The 17,673-nt window shown below is 60.2% G+C and overlaps 1 protein-coding gene across 3 annotated transcripts; it reads left to right on the top strand.

Annotated features, from left to right (window-relative positions):
* The first annotated feature begins 1,669 nt into the window (after positions 1–1,669).
* On the top strand, positions 1,670–17,647 carry PLCB3 (phospholipase C beta 3). 3 transcript variants are annotated; one of them, XM_036926797.2, is made up of 32 exons: positions 1,670–1,931; positions 4,328–4,405; positions 4,669–4,737; positions 4,825–4,965; positions 5,205–5,284; positions 5,367–5,420; positions 5,510–5,585; positions 5,675–5,775; positions 6,310–6,476; positions 6,547–6,693; positions 7,657–7,897; positions 8,149–8,233; positions 8,312–8,498; positions 9,315–9,520; positions 9,849–9,945; positions 10,027–10,111; positions 10,388–10,512; positions 10,828–10,982; positions 11,060–11,221; positions 11,869–11,968; positions 12,057–12,161; positions 12,377–12,468; positions 13,337–13,490; positions 13,580–13,615; positions 13,722–13,914; positions 14,313–14,451; positions 14,544–14,620; positions 14,731–14,820; positions 14,913–14,970; positions 15,315–15,401; positions 15,482–15,701; positions 16,675–17,647. In XM_036926797.2, the coding sequence occupies exons 1-31, from the start codon at positions 1,833–1,835 to the stop codon at positions 15,683–15,685; spliced, it is 3,690 nt and encodes a 1,229-aa protein (XP_036782692.2). In that variant the 5' UTR covers positions 1,670–1,832; the 3' UTR covers positions 15,686–15,701; positions 16,675–17,647. The 3 variants fall into 3 exon arrangements, with proteins under 3 accessions (XP_036782692.2, XP_036782683.2, XP_036782682.2); XM_036926788.2 differs by having other exon boundaries at positions 15,482–15,718; XM_036926787.2 differs by lacking the exon at positions 16,675–17,647 and having other exon boundaries at positions 15,482–16,059.
* The last annotated feature ends 26 nt before the right edge of the window (positions 17,648–17,673 follow it).

Raw genomic sequence — 17,673 nt, 5'->3', positions numbered from 1 at the left:
CAGAGCTGATCCTTGCCCTTTCCTCCTTCCCTCCTGATGCCCCTACAGCTTGTCACACCTCCACTGCCAGGCTCCCCCTCCTTAGTTGTCCAGCTGACTGCAGTCAGGGGTCATCTCATACCCATCTGCTTATTTCATCCTCTGACTACCTCCAGCTTCTGGACAAGGTGACAGAAGCACAAAGGGACTAAGTTCTGCCAGTACCCAGGCCTGTGGGAGCAGAAGCCAACCTTTACACTGCACATCCTCCAGTGAGACCTGGGGGTCCCTGGATGTCTGAGGGGTATGGCTCTGCTGCTCTGGTGAGAGAGGACAAGGATCATAAATCCTGCCCCCCACTCCTCTTTCTTTGTCTCCTCAAGGGCAAGCAGAGGAGGCAGGACCAGCAGGCCTTTAAGTCAGAGAGCTGACATCCTCCTACAATGCTGTGTGACCTTGGGCAAGTCCTTTCCAGCCTCTGGGCCTCAAGTGGAGATAGTAGTCACACCCCACAGTGCCTCAGCTAAAGGCTAGATTTGTTAGGTTGGAGTTGGCACGTACAACACGGTGGGGATTTTGAGGAGGGCTATTGGCAGGCAGGCTCTGCCTGGGGGTTTGAGAGCCTGAGGCAGAGGGGCCTGCAGGGCCTGCTCTTCCTTGACTGACCCCTCCTCCCCCAGAACCAGCTTCATCTCTTTCTGGGTTTCTAGGTGACTTGGCTGGCCCCTCTGGATGAGTTCTACTTTAAACCTGCTTTTGCTACTGCCTCTGTATTGGGGGGGCTCCCACAGGGGCCCCCAGGCAGGAGCCCCCCCAGCCAAGCCCTGCGGGAGGGGCTGCAGCGCCCCCCCACCATCCAGTGCCCATGTGCCTTCCCCCTCCCATATGCTGGAACGCAGATTTCAGGGCACCTGCTGTGGGTCAGGCATTGCAGAGCCCCTCCTCAATCCCCCTTGTTCGGGGTCACCCACCAGGCTTCTGACCCCTCTGGGCAAACAATCAGCTGTACCTTTCCCCATTTTCAGTCAGGAGCTCCACAGGGACAGGTTCCAGATTGGGTCACCAGGGTCTGTGTAACTAGAAGGTGCTGTTCCAGGGCTCAGTCTGGAAGACCAGAATGTCTGGGTCCTCAAAAGACGCCGCAGGCGCCCGGCCTCCCCAGGGCTAGAGACGGGGGAGGGGTGCCTCCCGGCGGGAGGCCATTAGCTGGCTAAGTGCTCCCAGGGAGGGGGACCGCGTGTAGCTGCAGCGGGGGATGAAGCGAAGGGAGGGCAGAAGGGGTGTGGCTGTGGCTTTACTAGCACTCGGCTAAACGTCGCAGGAGCTGGGTGGGAGTCAGACTCTGCGCCCCCAGGCCCAAGTCTGGCCCTCCAGTAGAAAACCCCTTCCTGGCTCCTCAGGAACTTTAGTAGGCTGACCCCGGCCGGACTTCAGTAGCGCCCTCTACACCCAGTCCCTACAGCTGCATTGTCAACAGACCCCTGTCGCCAAGCGCCCTTACCCCACCCATAGCCAGTCCAGCTGAGCCCCCCAGCGAGGCGTCCCGATCCAGGATGGCATCTGCCCCATCCCCCCTCTGGCTGCAGTCGCCGCCCCGGCCGCCAGGGGGAGCTGCCACGAGGGGCGGGCGGTCCCGACGTGGGTGGGAGGGGGCGGTGCCGCTGCGGCTCCGCCCCCGCCCCGCCCCGCCCGGGCCCCGCCGATTCTCTGGCCCGTCCGGGACAGACTGGCTGGCGGGCGGGCGCTGACGCCGCGGGGTTGGAGCGGGCCTCGCGGGAGCGCGCGGAGGAAGCAGCGGCGCCGTCGGTCCCCGTCGGGGCTCCGTGGGTCCCCGACCCGCCCCCAGCCCGGCCATGGCGGGCGCCAGGCCCGGCGTCCACACGCTGCAGCTGGAGCCGCCCACTGTGGTAGAGACCCTACGGCGCGGGAGTAAGTTCATCAAATGGGACGAGGTAAGCGTGGGGGCCCGATCCACCCAGATCCGGGGACTCCCTCACTCCAGCTCGGCCAGACGCCGGGACCCCCGCCAGCATGGCCTGGCCACGGCGTCCCCTCATCCCAGCCTGGCTGCGTTCCGGAACTTGAGTCCCCAGTAGTCCCCTTATGAAGACTTTTCCGCGTACCCCACCCCCACCCCGCTCCATCCCCCCTTACCGTCTTTCAGCTGCGGAAAATTTGTCTTTCTGCTCCTTGGCCCCGGAGACTTCGAACCCCAATAAATCCAGCCTTCCCCCTACACCCCAGCTTTTTACTCGCCTTCCCCACCCTTCCCTGCATATCTAATTCTGGTTCCCCTAACCTGGGGCTGGTCCTCAGACCCCTGTCTGGTACTGGACTCTCTGGTTCGAGGACCTTGGCCCCCAGTCTGGCTCTGTGCACCCCCATTATGAGTGGGTACCGCTGGGACCGTACTCTTCCAAGCCTGAACAGTCTTCTCCATTCATCTCTCTTGCACCCTATTCTGGCTGACACCCCTTTGCCCCGCTTCTGTATCTTAGCTCAGCTCCCTGCTCTGGTGGGAGCACCAAGTCACCCCCTAGTGGAGACTTGGCCCCCCCAAGTTCCTCTCTCCTGGGGAACTTTGCTCTCCACTCCTTAGCACCGGGACTTTGAACCCCAATAAGTCCTGTCCCCCCTTTCTACCTGCCCTGCCCCTGGTGCTTCCCAGGTGCCCCAACCCCCAGGCTGGGGCTCCCCAGCCATTTCCTGCGCCGCACCCTCGTTTTCACACTGCCCTGTCCTCTGGCCCCTGGGCCTCCTTCCCCAGGGCCTCTCCTGGGCCTGTCTGTTTCTTTGCTGTTCCTACCCAGTCAGGCCAGAGACCTGGAAGGCTCTGGGCTCCTTTCCGGCTGGGTGGGGCAGGTAGGAGTGGGAGGGAGGGGCTGGGGGCGTGGCCTGATGCAGCAGATGGGCCTTAGAGGGGGTTCCTGGGAGCCCCAGGGTCCAGGGGAGACCCCTCCCCCTAGGCCAGCTTGAAGGGAAAAGTTTCGTCTTTTCCTTCCAGTGTGATAAACCCAAATAAGGAAGTGGGAACAGGGAGAGGGCCCTGGGGGTGGGGTAGGGGTTGCTGACTTGGACTTGGGGCTGGAGAGCAGGGGGCCTGGGCTGACTTTGTAGGCCAGACCCCTGGGGAGGGGCAGGTGGAGGCCCTGGGGACAGTACACACAAACTCCCCTCCCACACTGTTGGCAGGGCGGGATTGGGTACCCCAGAAAAGGCCTGAGGATGAGTGTCAGCCCTAAGGTGGGACGCCCAAGCATCCCCAGAGTTCCAGCGCCTCCTGTCCCCTCTGCCCCCAGATCAACCTCCCGCCTTTGTAAGCAAAGCCTGAGATGGGCGGGGCTGGTGCAATCCCCATTCTCCACAAGAGGAAACTGAGTCTGGAAAGTGGAGCCTAATTCCAGGCCCCACAGTGGGTTGCAGCTGAGACCAGGACCTGGGACCTTGGCAGGGACCTGGTTCCCTGCATCCCAGGCCACAGGACTCTGGAGCGATACTGCCTGCAGGCAAATTTTGATGCCTCTTCTTGACCCTAGGCAAGTTACAGAGTCTCTCTGTGCCTCAGTCTTCTCATCTGTTAAACAGGAAGAACAATGGCGCAGACATCATCAGGTTGTTAGGAGAATGAAGTGAGCCCCTAGGTAGTAAGCGTCCAGGACCCCAGCTGGCACGCAGTGGGAGCCCTGTGAGGGTGTGCTCTTGCACTGATGATTGGATTGTCCACCAGTGCGCAGTGGTGTTGGGAGTGGCACCAAGGAGCCTTGGGCAGAGTTCCACCTTCAGCCACTTGGCCATGCAGGCCCTGTCTGAGCCTAAGCCCCTAATGACCACCTCCCCTCTGCCAGGGACCAGGCCCTCCTAGGAAAATGGGGCCAGCACCCCTTCCCTGCCCGTCTGCCAGCTGCAGGGCTCTTTGAGGGAGGACAGAATTCACTGTCCAGTCCTGGGGGCAGGGTGAGTCCTCTTCTGGGGAGATTCGGTCTGTGTTCTATAAGATGAGGTGAGCCAGGAGGCTCTGAGGTTTTGGTGGAGTGCAGGGTAGGGGACTTTGAGGCAGACATAAGGGGTGGCCAGTCATCGGGGGCCCTGAGGGACACAGAAAGGCTGTGGGGCTTGGACTTTTTTCATCCCGGAGTCTTAGAATGACAGATGAGGCTGGGAGGGGCATCGGGACCCCAGATGTCACATTGAGGACCTCAACGTGGTCCTCAGGACCATAGGGAGTCACAAAGGACCTGTGAGCAAGATGAGGCTTTGTCTTCGCTCACTGGCGGGAACACTGGGGTGGATGGCCACACCTGGGCTGCAGTCCTCACTCCCTGACTCTTGCCACCCGTCTCGACCCCAGGAGGCCTCCAGTCGGAACCTGGTGACCCTGCGTGTGGACTCTAATGGCTTCTTTCTGTACTGGACGGGACCCAACATGGTGAGGGCAGGCACTGGTGCAGCTTGCTCAGGTCTAGAGCTTCTGCCCCAGACCCCTGAACCCTCTCCCCTTTGTCCATGGGGGTGGGGCCCAGCTGTGGGCTGACCTCTCCCACGGCCCCTAGACAGGAAGTGCTAAGGGTGGGGGCTGAGGCTGGGGCTACAGCAGGGGGAGGCCACTCCCTGTTCTGGCTAGGGATCTTGGGGGCTCCCAGCTCTCTCCCTGGAGCCTGTCAGACCTCCTCTGGCATCTGATTTCCCCAGGAGGTAGACACACTGGACATCAGCTCCATCAGGGACACGCGGACGGGCCGTCATGCCCGCCTGCCCAAGGTGAGTGATGGGGCGCGGGACTAAGGATGGGAGTGGGGTCACAGGGCTGGGCACACCCCTCCTTACCCTTGGCTCTTACCTACTTAGGACCCCAAGATCCGTGAGGTGCTGGGCTTTGGGGGTCCTGACACTCGGCTGGAGGAGAAGCTGATGACAGTGGTAGCTGGGCCAGACCCAGTGAACACAACATTCTTAAACTTCATGGCTGTGCAGGATGACACAGCCCAGGTAGGCGGGGGCTGAGGAGTTGGCCTGGGCAGCCCCCACCTCACTTGCTAAGTCAGCTGTCACTTGGCGAGTGCTTGTTGTGTCCTAGGCTGTTCTCTGCCCCCGTTTCTAGTCATTCTCTGACAAAGTGGTATTTAAGCACTTCCTGTGTGTGCCAGACCTGGGCCTGGGTGTGGGCTGTGGCTGTGCCGGCGCCTCTGTTACCCATTCACCCCTCCCTGCTGTATCCTGACCCCTAGGTCTGGTCTGAGGAGCTGTTCAAGCTGGCTATGAACATCCTGGCTCAGAATGCCTCCCGGAACACCTTCCTGCGCAAAGCGTGAGCCCCAGGCCTTCCCCGGGGAGTGGCGGGGGTGCAAGTACCTGTGTCAAGGGGGTGACCCTCCCACCTGCCTCCCCAGATACACGAAGCTGAAGCTGCAGGTGAACCAGGATGGACGGATCCCAGTCAAGAAGTGAGCTCCCTTTTCCCTCAGCACCTTCTCTCCTGCCCTGACCTTGGTGGATTTGCCCCCACTGACCCTGACCCCTCCTGCTTGCTCAGCATCCTGAAGATGTTCTCCGCAGACAAGAAGCGGGTGGAGACCGCGCTGGAGTCCTGTGGCCTCAATTTCAATCGGGTGAGGAGCCAGGCCAGGGGCAAGGGGGGTGTCCTGGTGGGCGCCTGCTCTCTTGGGGCTGGTTCTCACCCCATACTCCTGCCCCCCAGAGCGAGTCCATCCGGCCTGACGAGTTTTCCCTGGAAATCTTTGAGCGGTTCCTGAACAAGTTGTGTCTGCGGCCGGACATTGACAAGATCCTACTGGAGATGTGAGCAGTCCAGGCCCGCCTCCCAGCCCCCAGTTCCCAGGGCTCCATGTCTGGCCTCCATGGGTGTCTTCCTGCCCAGTGAGGGGAAGTGGGGCTGATGGCGTCCTTGTGCCTAGGCTGTGCTTGAGCTCAGAGCCGCCTTGCCTGGAGCTCTGTCCTGGCCTGCCCCGTGCTGACCTTTTGCTGGGGTTACTTCCGTCACTCACACTGGGGCTGTAGACCTAGTGGCTCCAGTGTGGTGTGGGACTTGCCTGAGCTCACACAGCTGAGAGTGTGTCCAGGTCTGGAAGGAGGCATGGGGGGCCAAGCACGTGGTGGCTTCCAAAGCCTGTGCTAATTAATGCCCATGCCAGTGCTGAGTGATGAGGAGGGAGCGGATGGGAAGACTGAGGCTCAAAGTGGGCAATGACTTGCTGAAGTCCCAGTCAGTGGGTGCTGGGTGCAAACACAGACCTTCCAACTCCCTCAGCAAGATGAGGGTTGGAGGAGGGGCTGGGGAGGCTCCAGCCTGACTCGACTTCCTGCCCCTTCCAGAGGTGCCAAGGGCAAGCCGTACCTGACGCTGGAGCAGCTCATGGACTTCATTAACCAGAAACAACGGGACCCAAGGCTCAACGAAGTGCTGTACCCACCCCTGCGGCCCTCCCAGGCCCGGCTGCTCATCGAGAAGTATGAACCCAACCAGCAGTTCCTGGAGCGAGGTGAGCTGGGCCAGGGCTAGTGGCAGGGGGCTGGCAGGAGAGGCCCCAGCTGACCCGCCCCCAACCCCAGACCAGATGTCCATGGAGGGCTTCAGCCGCTACCTGGCAGGTGAGGAGAACGGCATCCTGCCCCTAGAGGCCCTGGATCTGAGTGCAGACATGACCCAGCCGCTGAGCGCTTACTTCATCAACTCCTCACACAATACCTATCTCACGGGTGAGCCAGCCGCCCTCAGCCAGCTGGGGAGGGAGGAGGGGTGGTGTCTGTGACCTCTGTCATCTGGTCCTTACCTTGCCTCCCTCCATTAGGGTGGCAAGTGTTAAGGATGCAGGCAGGGGGACAGCCAGCCTGCCTTGGGGTCTTCTCGCCATGGGGCGTTTCAGTGGTTTCAAGGCTCCCCAGGGAAGGGCTGAGGCCTCATAAAGGAGCAGCCTCTGTGAAGGCCTGAGGTCTGCAGCAGGAGATCACTTGGAGATCTTAAGCAGAAGAGAGGCTGGGAGGCAGGGCGGGGCAGAGGCCAAGGCAGGTGCAGGTGAGGCAGGCCAGGAGAGCGAGGTAAGGCCAGACCACCAGGGCCTGGAAGGGATTTGGATTGATCCTAAGTGGCTCGCAAAGGTTTTTTGGAGGGTGTTAAGAAGGAGAAGGTGAGATGACCCAGTCTGTTTGTTTTTAGAAGGATGATGCCAGGTATTTTGCCGAGGTTGGATGGGAGTCAGGGAGAGGCTTCTGTCTCCAGGCAGGAGACGATGGAGGCTGGTCCAGGGCAGTGGCAGGTGGTGGAAGAAGGAAAGGGAAGTGGGGGGCATGAGGTATTGGGGATGACTCTCAGGTCAGGCTGGTTGGGTGGGGGTGGGGTGGGTGTTTATCTGAGAGGGTGCCCTGGAGGAGGAACCAAGCCGCCAGCCAGAACTGGTGGATGCTGACTCTGCCCAGCTTGGGTGGGTGCCAGGGGCTCGGTGGCACAACACAGGCCCTGCCCTGGGGACTTCTGGGAGACATGGTGCCGGGTCCACAGTGAATTACGGAGTGATTGGGGCTGGCAGATGGAGCATGCCAGGGCTGGGCAGGCTGCCACAGGGGCGTCTCGTCCCCAGCGTGCCCGGGTTCAGCACAGGCCTGTGGAGGAGGGAGAGGAGCCGGGCTGGCTGGGCGGCCTTGATGACAGAGCCTCGCTCCCAGCGGGGCAGCTGGCGGGGACCTCGTCGGTGGAGATGTACCGGCAGGCGCTGCTGTGGGGCTGCCGCTGCGTGGAGCTGGACGTGTGGAAGGGGCGGCCGCCCGAGGAGGAGCCCTTCATCACCCACGGCTTCACCATGACCACTGAGGTGCCGCTGCGAGATGTGCTAGAGGCCATCGCAGAGACTGCCTTCAAGACCTCACCCTACCCCGTCATCCTCTCCTTCGAGAACCATGTGGACTCGTGAGTGGGCCTCTGACCCAGGGACCCCACACCCGGGCCCTCCGACCCAAGAAGTCTGTCCTGGCAACCTCTAATATGGAGGCCTCTGACCCGGGCCCCTATTGACCCAGAGATAGCACCCCGTGGCCCTGTTGGACTGCTCCTGTCACTTCCGACCCCAGGACCTTCCTCTGACAGTGCAGGCCTCTGACTTACCTTGGGGACCTCAGCTTCATCTCAGGAACCTCTGACCTCTGACCTTGGCCTCACAGGGCAAAGCAGCAGGCCAAGATGGCGGAGTACTGCCGCTCCATCTTCGGGGATGCGCTGCTCATCGACCCACTGGACAAGTACCCGGTATGGGGGCTCAGAGCTGTGTCAGGGCATGGTGGGTGAGGGGGGCCCAGCAGGCCCTGACCTGTTGGTGCCCACCAGCTGGCCCCGGGCATCCCCCTGCCCAGCCCCCAGGACCTGATGGGCCGCATCCTGGTGAAGAACAAGAAGCGACACCAGCCCAGCACCATCGTCCCCGACAGCTCTGTGCGCAAGCGGCCCCTGGAGCAGAGCAACTCGGCCGTGAGCGAAAGCTCCGCTGCCACTGAACCCTCCTCACCCCAGCTCGGTAGGACCCTGGCCCGACCTTCGGCCCTGATCTGACCCCAGTCTCCCATGTCAGAGCCCAGCCCTCCCTGGGGGCACTCTTTCTGTTCCCACCTGACCCCCCTTCTCCCCAAGCCACTAACTACCTCTCAGCTGAGTATGGGGCCTCTGACCCCTGACCCCAGGTGCTCGCCTCACTGAACTACACCCCAGTTGGATTTGGCTCCATCCAGCTCCTCTGCCTTCAGCCTCGACCTCAACCTCCCACCTCACAGAGCCACTCCCTCAACACCAACCAGCTTAGATTCTGAATTCTGACCTCTGACCTCAGTGAACCACATCCCCATTCTTTGGGTGTGACCTTCAGGTCTCTGTCCTGTGATGCACATTGAGTCTGCCCACCCAACTGGTTATAACTTCACCTAACCCTTGACCTTTAGCTTTATTAAAGTCCCCTAAATCTGGGCCCTGACTGCTGACCTCAACTCAGCCCTCTCATAAGGTGTGGCTCTGACGCCTGACTAGGAACCCTACCATGTCCTCCTTTATATCCACTGTCCCAGCAGGTGCACCTGAGGTCCTGGTTTCTGAGCAACCCTCCCTCCCTCCCTGACGGATGTAACTCGGGACTAAGACCTTTGACCAATGGACCCTCTACACTATCACTGGGTTTAATACCATCCAACTCCTAACCTCTGCCCTCTCCCCCAGCCCACTGCCCTAAGAATTCTCCTTGACTTTCCCCCAGTCACCGCCACACACATTAGGCATAGCTCCTCCCCGGCTCTTGAGTGTCTCTATGTGCCCTCCCCCTGAACCCCATCCCCATTCTCTGCAGGGTCCCCCAGCTCTGACAGCTGCCCAGGCCTGAGCAATGGGGAGGAGGCAGGCCTTGAGAAGCCCAGCCTGGAGCCCCAGAAGTCACTGGGTGAGGAGGGGCTGCAGCGGGCCTCCGATGCTCTTGGACCTGCCGACCGTGAGGATGAGGAGGAAGATGAAGAAGAGGAGGAACAGACAGACCCCAAAAAGCCAACCACTGATGAGGTCAGGCCTGCAGGCAGGAGGAGGGGAAGGCAGCATGTATTCATTTCCTAAGCATTTACTGGGCACCAAGTATGTGCCAGGCACAGGACTGGTTGCAGGAGTTGGGGCAAGGGGCATGTGGGCAAGGCCCCAGGGAGAAGGCTTTGGGGCAGATGGGACTGGGACTGTTAGAGGCTGTGTAGGGCCAGGGCCCTTGCAGAGAACCACTGGGCAGTGTGAGTGCAGGGCTGGGAAGAAGGTCAGCGTCTCCTTTGTGGCAGGGGGTCAGGTGAGGGACTTCCAGCTGATAGGAACATGGCATTGCTGACCCTGTGTTTGGGGGCCACAGGGCACCGCCAGCAGTGAGGTCAATGCCACTGAGGAAATGTCAACACTTGTCAACTACATTGAACCTGTCAAGTTCAAGTCCTTTGAGGCTGCTCGAAGTGAGTGGGGTGGGAGACTGTGCGAGTGAGAGCCAGCCTAACCCTGCCAGGCTTGACCCACTCCTGCCATCTACCCCATAGAGAGGAACAAGTGCTTCGAGATGTCATCTTTTGTGGAGACCAAGGCCATGGAGCAACTGACCAAGAGCCCCATGGAGTTTGTAGAGTATCCTTTGGCATTGCTGGGGCTGCTGGGCCAGCCTGGGGACGCTCAGGTGTTCTGACCTCGCGTATGCCATTTGCACGGGGTCCTGACCCTGCAGCCCTCCAGGCTGGGTTTTGGGCAGGCCTGGGAGACAGTGCAGGGGCTAAGCCAAGAAGCAGGGGGTCAAAGGGGCAGCTTCAGCCAAGGCTGGGAAGTGGCTCACAGGAGCCAAAGACAGGCCTGGAGCACCAAGCCTGGGGGCCAGTACGTGGCATGGCCCCTGACTGCCAACCTCAGATACAACAAGCAGCAGCTTAGCCGCATTTACCCCAAGGGGACCCGCGTGGACTCATCCAATTACATGCCCCAGCTCTTTTGGAACGTGGGCTGCCAGCTCGTTGCACTCAACTTTCAGACCCTGGGTGAGTACTGGCCTACCTTGACCCTTGACTCCTCGCCTCCAGACCCACCACCCCATGACCCTGCTAATCTTGTCTGAATGGACCTCTGACTATCTAATTCCAGATCCCCAAACCGAACAGAGACCTTGGCTAACCCCAGTTCTTGACCTTGGCTGACCCTAGACTTCTCCCTCATCCAGTCTCTCCTAAGTCTGGACCTCTGACGCCATTTGATCTGACTCTAGTGATCCCTGGTCACCCCTCGGCGTGGCACTGTCCTTCCTGACTCCTGACCTCACTTGTTGCTGACCCTTGCTTTCCCCATGTCATCCCCAGATGTGGCGATGCAGCTCAATGCAGGTGTGTTTGAGTACAATGGGCGCAGTGGCTACCTGCTCAAGCCCGAGTTCATGCGGCGGCCAGACAAGTCCTTCGACCCCTTCACTGAAGTCATCGTGGATGGCATTGTGGCCAATGCCTTGCGAGTCAAGGTGGGACCAGGGAGGGCACAGCCAGGATGCCCTGGGGGTGGGACTCGCAGCCGCCTCACCTTGCTGGTCCCCGCCAGGTGATCTCGGGGCAGTTCCTGTCTGACAGGAAAGTGGGCATCTACGTAGAGGTGGATATGTTCGGCCTCCCTGTTGATACTCGGCGCAAGTACCGCACACGAACCTCTCAGGGGAACTCGTTCAACCCTGTGTGGGATGAGGAGCCCTTTGACTTCCCCAAGGTGAGCTTGTCCAGACCCACCAGGCCTCCTCACGGGGAGCAGGTTCACTGGTGGCAGTTGGGAGTTGGAAGGTGGGGGTGCAGAGGGACCTCAAGGCTGGGCTTTCCTAGGTCCTCCATGTCTCAGGATCAGGCTTGGGCTACTTGCCCTCAGCAGGGTGAGGGGAGACAGGAAGCTGGGACAGCAGGAGGTCCCGCGGCCCACCATGAGGAGGGCGTGCGGCCCACTCCATCTCCCAGACAGGAAGGCATAGCCTTGAGCACACACCAGCTCTTCCCGGCTCCCAAATGGACTGGAACCCTGTGGCCAGCCGGGGTGGGGCGTGGCCTCAGTCCGACTCACAGCTTACACTGCGGCTTTCAAGCTGGTGATGACCAACTCATCCCCCTGCGGTGGTGCCTCACGGGGTCTCAGCGCCTGTTCTGCTGGCTCGGCTCTGATGGCTGCTGCTGGTCATCCATGTGGCCAGGCTCTAGTGATGTGGGGCCACCGCTGGCTCAGGGCGATGGTGACAGGTGGTCAGTCATTGGGTCAGCTTGTCTGAGGGTCCACTCTCGAGTGCTGGCCTGGTGGCTGTAGTTGGCTGTGGCTTGTAGATGCGTTGCCACGGATCAGCTCCAGGGCTCAGACCCAGTCTGAACCCACAGGTGGTGCTACCCACTCTGGCTTCGTTGCGCATTGCAGCCTTTGAGGAGGGTGGCAAGTTCGTGGGGCACCGGATCCTACCTGTCTCTGCCATCCGGTCAGGTGAGGCCATTTGGGCTCTGGGCAGTGCAGGGACAGTGTGTGTGGGGACCTGGTGGGGCCCAGCCACCTTGCCCTTCCGCCCTCCCAGGGTACCACTACATCTGCCTGCGGAATGAGGCCAACCAGCCGCTGTGCCTGCCAGCTCTTCTCATCTACACTGAAGCCTCCGACTACATCCCAGATGACCACCAGGGTGAGTAGAGGGAGCTGTTGGGGGCAGGCCGGGCAGGGTAGGGGGTAAGGGTGCCACCAGGGCCTAAGAGTGGCTAAGCTGGGTGGCTACAACTGAGGGTAGTAAACAGATCCAAGGGTGGATTCTGCAGTCCCTCTGGGAGACAGAACTGGTGGGAAAGGGGTGGCCCTGGGGGGGTTCTGTCTCCAAGACCCTTGCCCTCTGCCCCAACCCAGACTACGCAGAGGCCCTGATCAACCCCATCAAGCATGTCAGCCTGATGGACCAGAGGGCCAAGCAGCTGGCTGCTCTCATCGGGGAGAGTGAGGTGAGCCAGGGCAGGCTCTGAGTCAGAGAGGCCTGGGCTGGGCCTCCACCCGTTGTTTCTGCCTCCCAACACTGGCCTTCCTGCCACGCTGTAGGGTGTGGGGCCTCCGGCCTCCCAGTGGGCTCAGCAGCCTTGGGTTACTCTCTACATTTTGCAGAGGTGGAAACCACCCCTTTTGTATGTGAGAGGCCTTCAGGACAGACCTGGGTTGCAATTCCTCCAGCTGAAGGTGGGGTCATAGCTGGGGTACAGGTTTCAGCCACTTGATCAGGGCAATTGGAAGCCATAGGCGCTTTTAAAATGTGGGGTCGTGGGAGCCACGAGACTAGCAGCGGCTTCTGTGGGGAGGGGTCAGGAGCAGAGGCTCGCCCGCACATCTAGACCCAGTCCCACAGGGGCCATGGCAGGCAGGGAAGAGACGGCTGCTCGGAGCTGTTAGCGGGTGGGAGAGGCTGGTGCCCACTCTGTGGTCACTTCCTTCATTGATTTAATCAGGAGCTAAGCAACAAGGAAGATGAGAAGTTGTGGGCAAGGGTGGAGGGGCACTTGGAGAGGGGAGGAAACCTGGGGCTGGGCCAGGCCTTTCCAGAACAATCTGAAAGTTCCTGAGCATATGCAGTAGGGCCTGGCATCCTAGAGACATGATCTCACGGTATCTTTCCCACACTCCATGTGGCAAAGGGGTTTAGAAATGCATGTTTTGTGTAATACCACTTATTTCTCCTGTGGTTGTCCCAACAGCCCTTCATTACAGATGAGGAGCCAGCCAGACGGGCTGAGGGAGACCAGCCAGGGGCACTCGGGGGTCTCGGGAGGGCGTGGGGAGAAGAGCATTTCTGGAAGGAGCATTCTGCTTTCTTCCCCACAGGCTCAGGCTGGCCCGGAGACATGCCAGGAGACCCCGTCTCAGCAGCTGGGGTCCCAGCTGACCCCAAACCCCACACCTAGCCCACTGGACACCTCCCCCCGCCGGCCTCCAGGCCCTGCCACCTCGCCTACCAGCCCCTCCCTGAGCAGCCCAGGTAAAGGGCACCCTGGGTCTGGGGTGAGCTGAAGGGAGCAGCTCCACTCGTTTTCCTCCAGCTTCTCAGCTTCTGCCTTTGCCCTCCAGGTCAGCGGGATGACCTCATCGCCAGCATCCTGTCAGGTGGGGGCAAGGCTGTTCTGGGGGTGGGGCCACTCTGGGGGGAGTGGGGTGCGCCTGTAGGGTTGGCCTGCCTCAGCCTGGTCCAGCCTGCGTTTTCTGCTCACAGAGGTGGCCCCAGCCCCGCTGGACGAGCTCCGAGGCCACAAGGCTCTGGGGAAGCTCCGGAGCCGGCAGGAGCGAGACCTGCGGGAGCTGTACAAGAAGCATCAGCGGAAGGCGGTTGCCCTCACTCGCCGGCTGCTTGACGGCTTGGCCCAGGCCCGGGCTGAGGGCAGGTGCTGGCACCAGCCAGGTGTCCTGTGAGTGTGTACCTGCTGGTGTGCAAGTGTGCTTGCTGCATGCATGGCTGGGTGTGTGTGGGTCCGCACTAGCTCGTCCTGGAGGGGTGGCCATGGGCTGCTCCTTGACCCCCAGGGAGCAGGGTTTGGTGCAAGGAAGATAGAGGAGGCTTCCCCCATGGGCTTCCACCCTCTTCCCACCAGAGAGTGACACCTCTTTTGATGTCCCTGATGAGGAGTGTGTATTTTGAGATACTGTTGCTGAAACAGGTTCCCATCATTTGGGTGGAGCTAATGGGCCTCCTCATTGGCATAACACCCTACCCCCTGGGCTGCCTGCCCTTGCCTGCTGGGATATGCCCTGACCCCTGCTGTCCTCCCAACCCAAGTCCATGTGGTGACCTAAGCATCACCCATAGAGGCGGAGAGAATGAGAAGGAAGAGGAAGAGGTGAAGCGATATCAAGAGTTCCAGAAGAGGCAGGTGCAGAGTCTGCTAGAGCTCAAGGAGGCCCAGGCAGACATAGAGGCCGAGCGGAGGTTGGAGCACCTGAGACAGGTGAGGTGGCACATGTGGCGTTGAGGGACAGGCTGCCTCCAGGATAGACTGGTCATCAGCCCATGTCACCTGATGGCCACCTGTGTCCACAGGCTCAGCAGCGGCTCAGGGAGATTGTTCTGGATGCTCACACAACTCAGGTCAAAAGGCTGAAGGAGATGAATGAGAGGTGAAGGCAAAGGATCTTGTGTGGGTAGGGTGAGGACTCTGGTGCCAGGAGGAGGGCAGAGCCCTGGGTCTAGCCACTGACCTTTCCTCTTCCTCCACTGACTCCTCCAGGGAGAAAAAGGAACTGCAGAAAATCCTGGACAGGAAGCGCCACAACAGTATCTCAGAGGCCAAGACAAGGGAGAAACACAAGAAGGAGGCGTAAGGGCGTCGGGACCGGGAGCCATTTGGGTGCTAGACAGGCAGGGTTGGGTGCCTGCACACTAAACCTGTCCTCCCTTGCTCCCGTGCAGGGAATTGACGGAGATAAATCGTCGGCACATCACCGAGTCGGTCAACTCCATCCGTCGGGTGAGTGAGTCTCAAGTGCCGGCCCATCCTTCTTCCTTCAGTCATCAGAAACCCATCTCCGTAGTGGCTAGGCTGGTGCTGTGTTGCCCTAGAGAGGCTTTTAGAGCCTTTCCCTCTGGGCCCCATGGCCCCCTCTTGCCTACATCATATACAAAGCCAGTCATCTGCAGTAGTGCCCCGTGGCTTTGGGGTCTTTGGGTCTGGAATGTTCACTGTAAGGGTCATCTCAGAACCCTGGCCACGCAATCCTGGGAGCCTTTGCCTGCCTGCCTTCGGTGCCCAGCCAGATCCCCAGAGCCCCAGCCTCTCCCTGAGCACCCTCAGCTGAGCCCTTGCCCCAACAGCTGGAGGAGGCCCAGAAGCAGCGGCACGAGCGCCTTGTGTCTGGGCAGCAGCAGGTCCTACAGCAGCTGGCGGACGAGGAGCCCAAGGTGAGACCTGGGAGAGGTGGCAGGCGGGCAGAGTGCTGGGTGGCGTGGCCTCGCCTGTGATATTCCTCCTCCTCCCCCAGCTGCTGGCCCAGCTGGCCCAGGAGTGTCAGGAGCAGCGGGCGAGGCTGCCCCAGGAGATCCGCCGGAGCCTGCTGGGCGAGATGTCAGAGGGGCTGGGGGACGGGCATCTGGTGGCCTGTGCCAGCAACGGTCATGCTCCCGGGAGCAGTGGGCACCTGTCTGGGGCTGACTTGGAGAGCCAAGAGGAGAATACGAAGCTCTGAACAGGCTGAGCAAGAGGTGGCCACAGGGCCAGGGTGGGTACTGGGAGGAGGGCAGGCGACTAAGACACTAATGCTTTTTTAAAATACTTCTACTCTTTAGAAATTTTATTTTTTTAAACTGGAGCAAGCACCCCACACTAACTCCTTTCCTTCACCTTCCTGGGGCCCCATTAGCCTCCAGCCCTCAGTCCTAGGGAAGGTGCTGGGTCACTCCAGGCCCAAAGGGCCTCACTCCCATTCCAGGGAGAGAGAGTAGGAGCCCTCACTTCCCCAGGGAACGCTGGGTGGAGACTCTAAGTTCTGGGAAGTAGGGGTCACATTCCTTCTCTATTCTTTGGGGATTTTTTTACATGAATAAATGTGGATTTCAGGGACCCTGTGTGCAGTGTGGCTTGGAGTGGGGCAGTGCTGGAGAGGACTGGGCCCTAGGTCCTCATTTTCCTCATCTAAAAAACGGGCTTGAGGGTGGTGTTGGGTTGAGGTCAGGCCCCCAGTGAATGGTTGCTGAGTTTTGACCCTGGGACCCTTTACCTGGGGCCTGCAGGTTTTCCCAGTGACCTGGTATCAGAGGCCCTCTGGTCCCCATCCCAGGCTTTTCCATCTCTGTCCTCTGCTCCTGGGCTGTCACTCCTGCCCACTTCCATTACTTTTCTTCCTCCTGGGCTCTTGTTCTCCCTTCATAGAGGCTCAGGCTCTCTGCTTCAGGAAGCCTTCCCTGCCCCCCCTTCCTGTTGCCTGATATGACCCAAGCGCCCAACATCTTGCGCCCAGGCTGCTCTGGGCCCCAAGCAGGGAGTTGACTCTCTCTTGGTCTGCTAGGTGTGGAGCTAGGTAGGTCAGAGCCTGCCCAGATCAGCCACAGGTGAGAAGGGAAGGGGGTGGGCCTGGCAGTGGCCCTCCGAGGGCAGCTGAGTCAGGTACCCATAGGGGCTGGGAGACCCAGCACCCACCTCATCCCTATGAGGGAGATGTTATTGCCTGTTTTACAGATGAGGAAATTGAGGTCGAGAGGAGAAGTCACAGTGTGCCAGGCCACAACTAAGTCAAGATGTCCTGACCTGGAGGCAGGTCAGTCCTGGACCCTCTATGGCAGATTGTCTTCGGCCAGCCTGGAAAACTTGTTCCATGCTTCCCCCTCCGGCCCGTGGGACAGCGTGGAGTGGCAGAGACCCTGCAGCGAGGGTGCGGCTGTGTTCTGCAAGCAGGGTCAGCCTGGCACTTCTTCAAGGCCTCTCCCAGCTTCCTGGCGCTTCCTGAGCTGACTGCCTCCCTCCTCCAGAGGAAGGCAGTCTCTTATCTGGGCTTATCTCCCACCAGTTGAGTGTTTTCTCTTTGTTTTTGCTGGGGTGGGGAAGCCAAAGAAACTGGGCTTCCAGAGTAGGGCCTTCTCAGGGCTTGGATCCTCTGCCCTGGGCCTTGCTCCTTCAGGGTCAGTACGACTGCCCTAGCCCTGCTTCTGCAGTCAGGCCTTGTCTTATCCCCAAATCTGCCCACTCTATTCGGTGTTCAGGCCCCTCAGCAGCCACCTGAATCTCAGCATCTTCCTGTATCTCTTCAACTCTACTTACAGAAACACTACATCAGTCCCTGGGTCCTCAAAGACCAGGCTAAGCTCCAAACTCCTGGGTATGACATTCAAGCCCCTCTGAAGTCTGGCCTTTGCTGCTCCTTCATCCATCCGTGGGTCTGTTCTTTCCTGTTGGGAATGACAGCCCCCTCCCCCATCCGTCTCTTCAAGCCCCAGCTCTAATTCACCCGAAGCCCTCTGCCTTTGGGAGCCACCCTCACCCCGATTCTGAGCCCGTTAGAGCACTTAGCTGGCGGTAACTACTCAATAGGCTGGCTCTCCTCTTGCCAGGAAGCTTTGTATGGTAGGGGGTGGGGTAAATTAATCTCTGTATACCCGGTACAAAGGACTCGCTGGTCTACAGGGGGCTCCAATAAATCTGGAATTGAGCTCGAGCCCTGCTCCCAGGCCCTGGTGAAGC

The sequence above is a fragment of the Manis pentadactyla genome, chromosome 9 (genome assembly GCF_030020395.1).
Source record: "Manis pentadactyla isolate mManPen7 chromosome 9, mManPen7.hap1, whole genome shotgun sequence".
NCBI classification, from domain to species: Eukaryota; Metazoa; Chordata; class Mammalia; order Pholidota; family Manidae; genus Manis; species Manis pentadactyla.
This window is presented reverse-complemented; position numbering and strand designations above follow the sequence as displayed.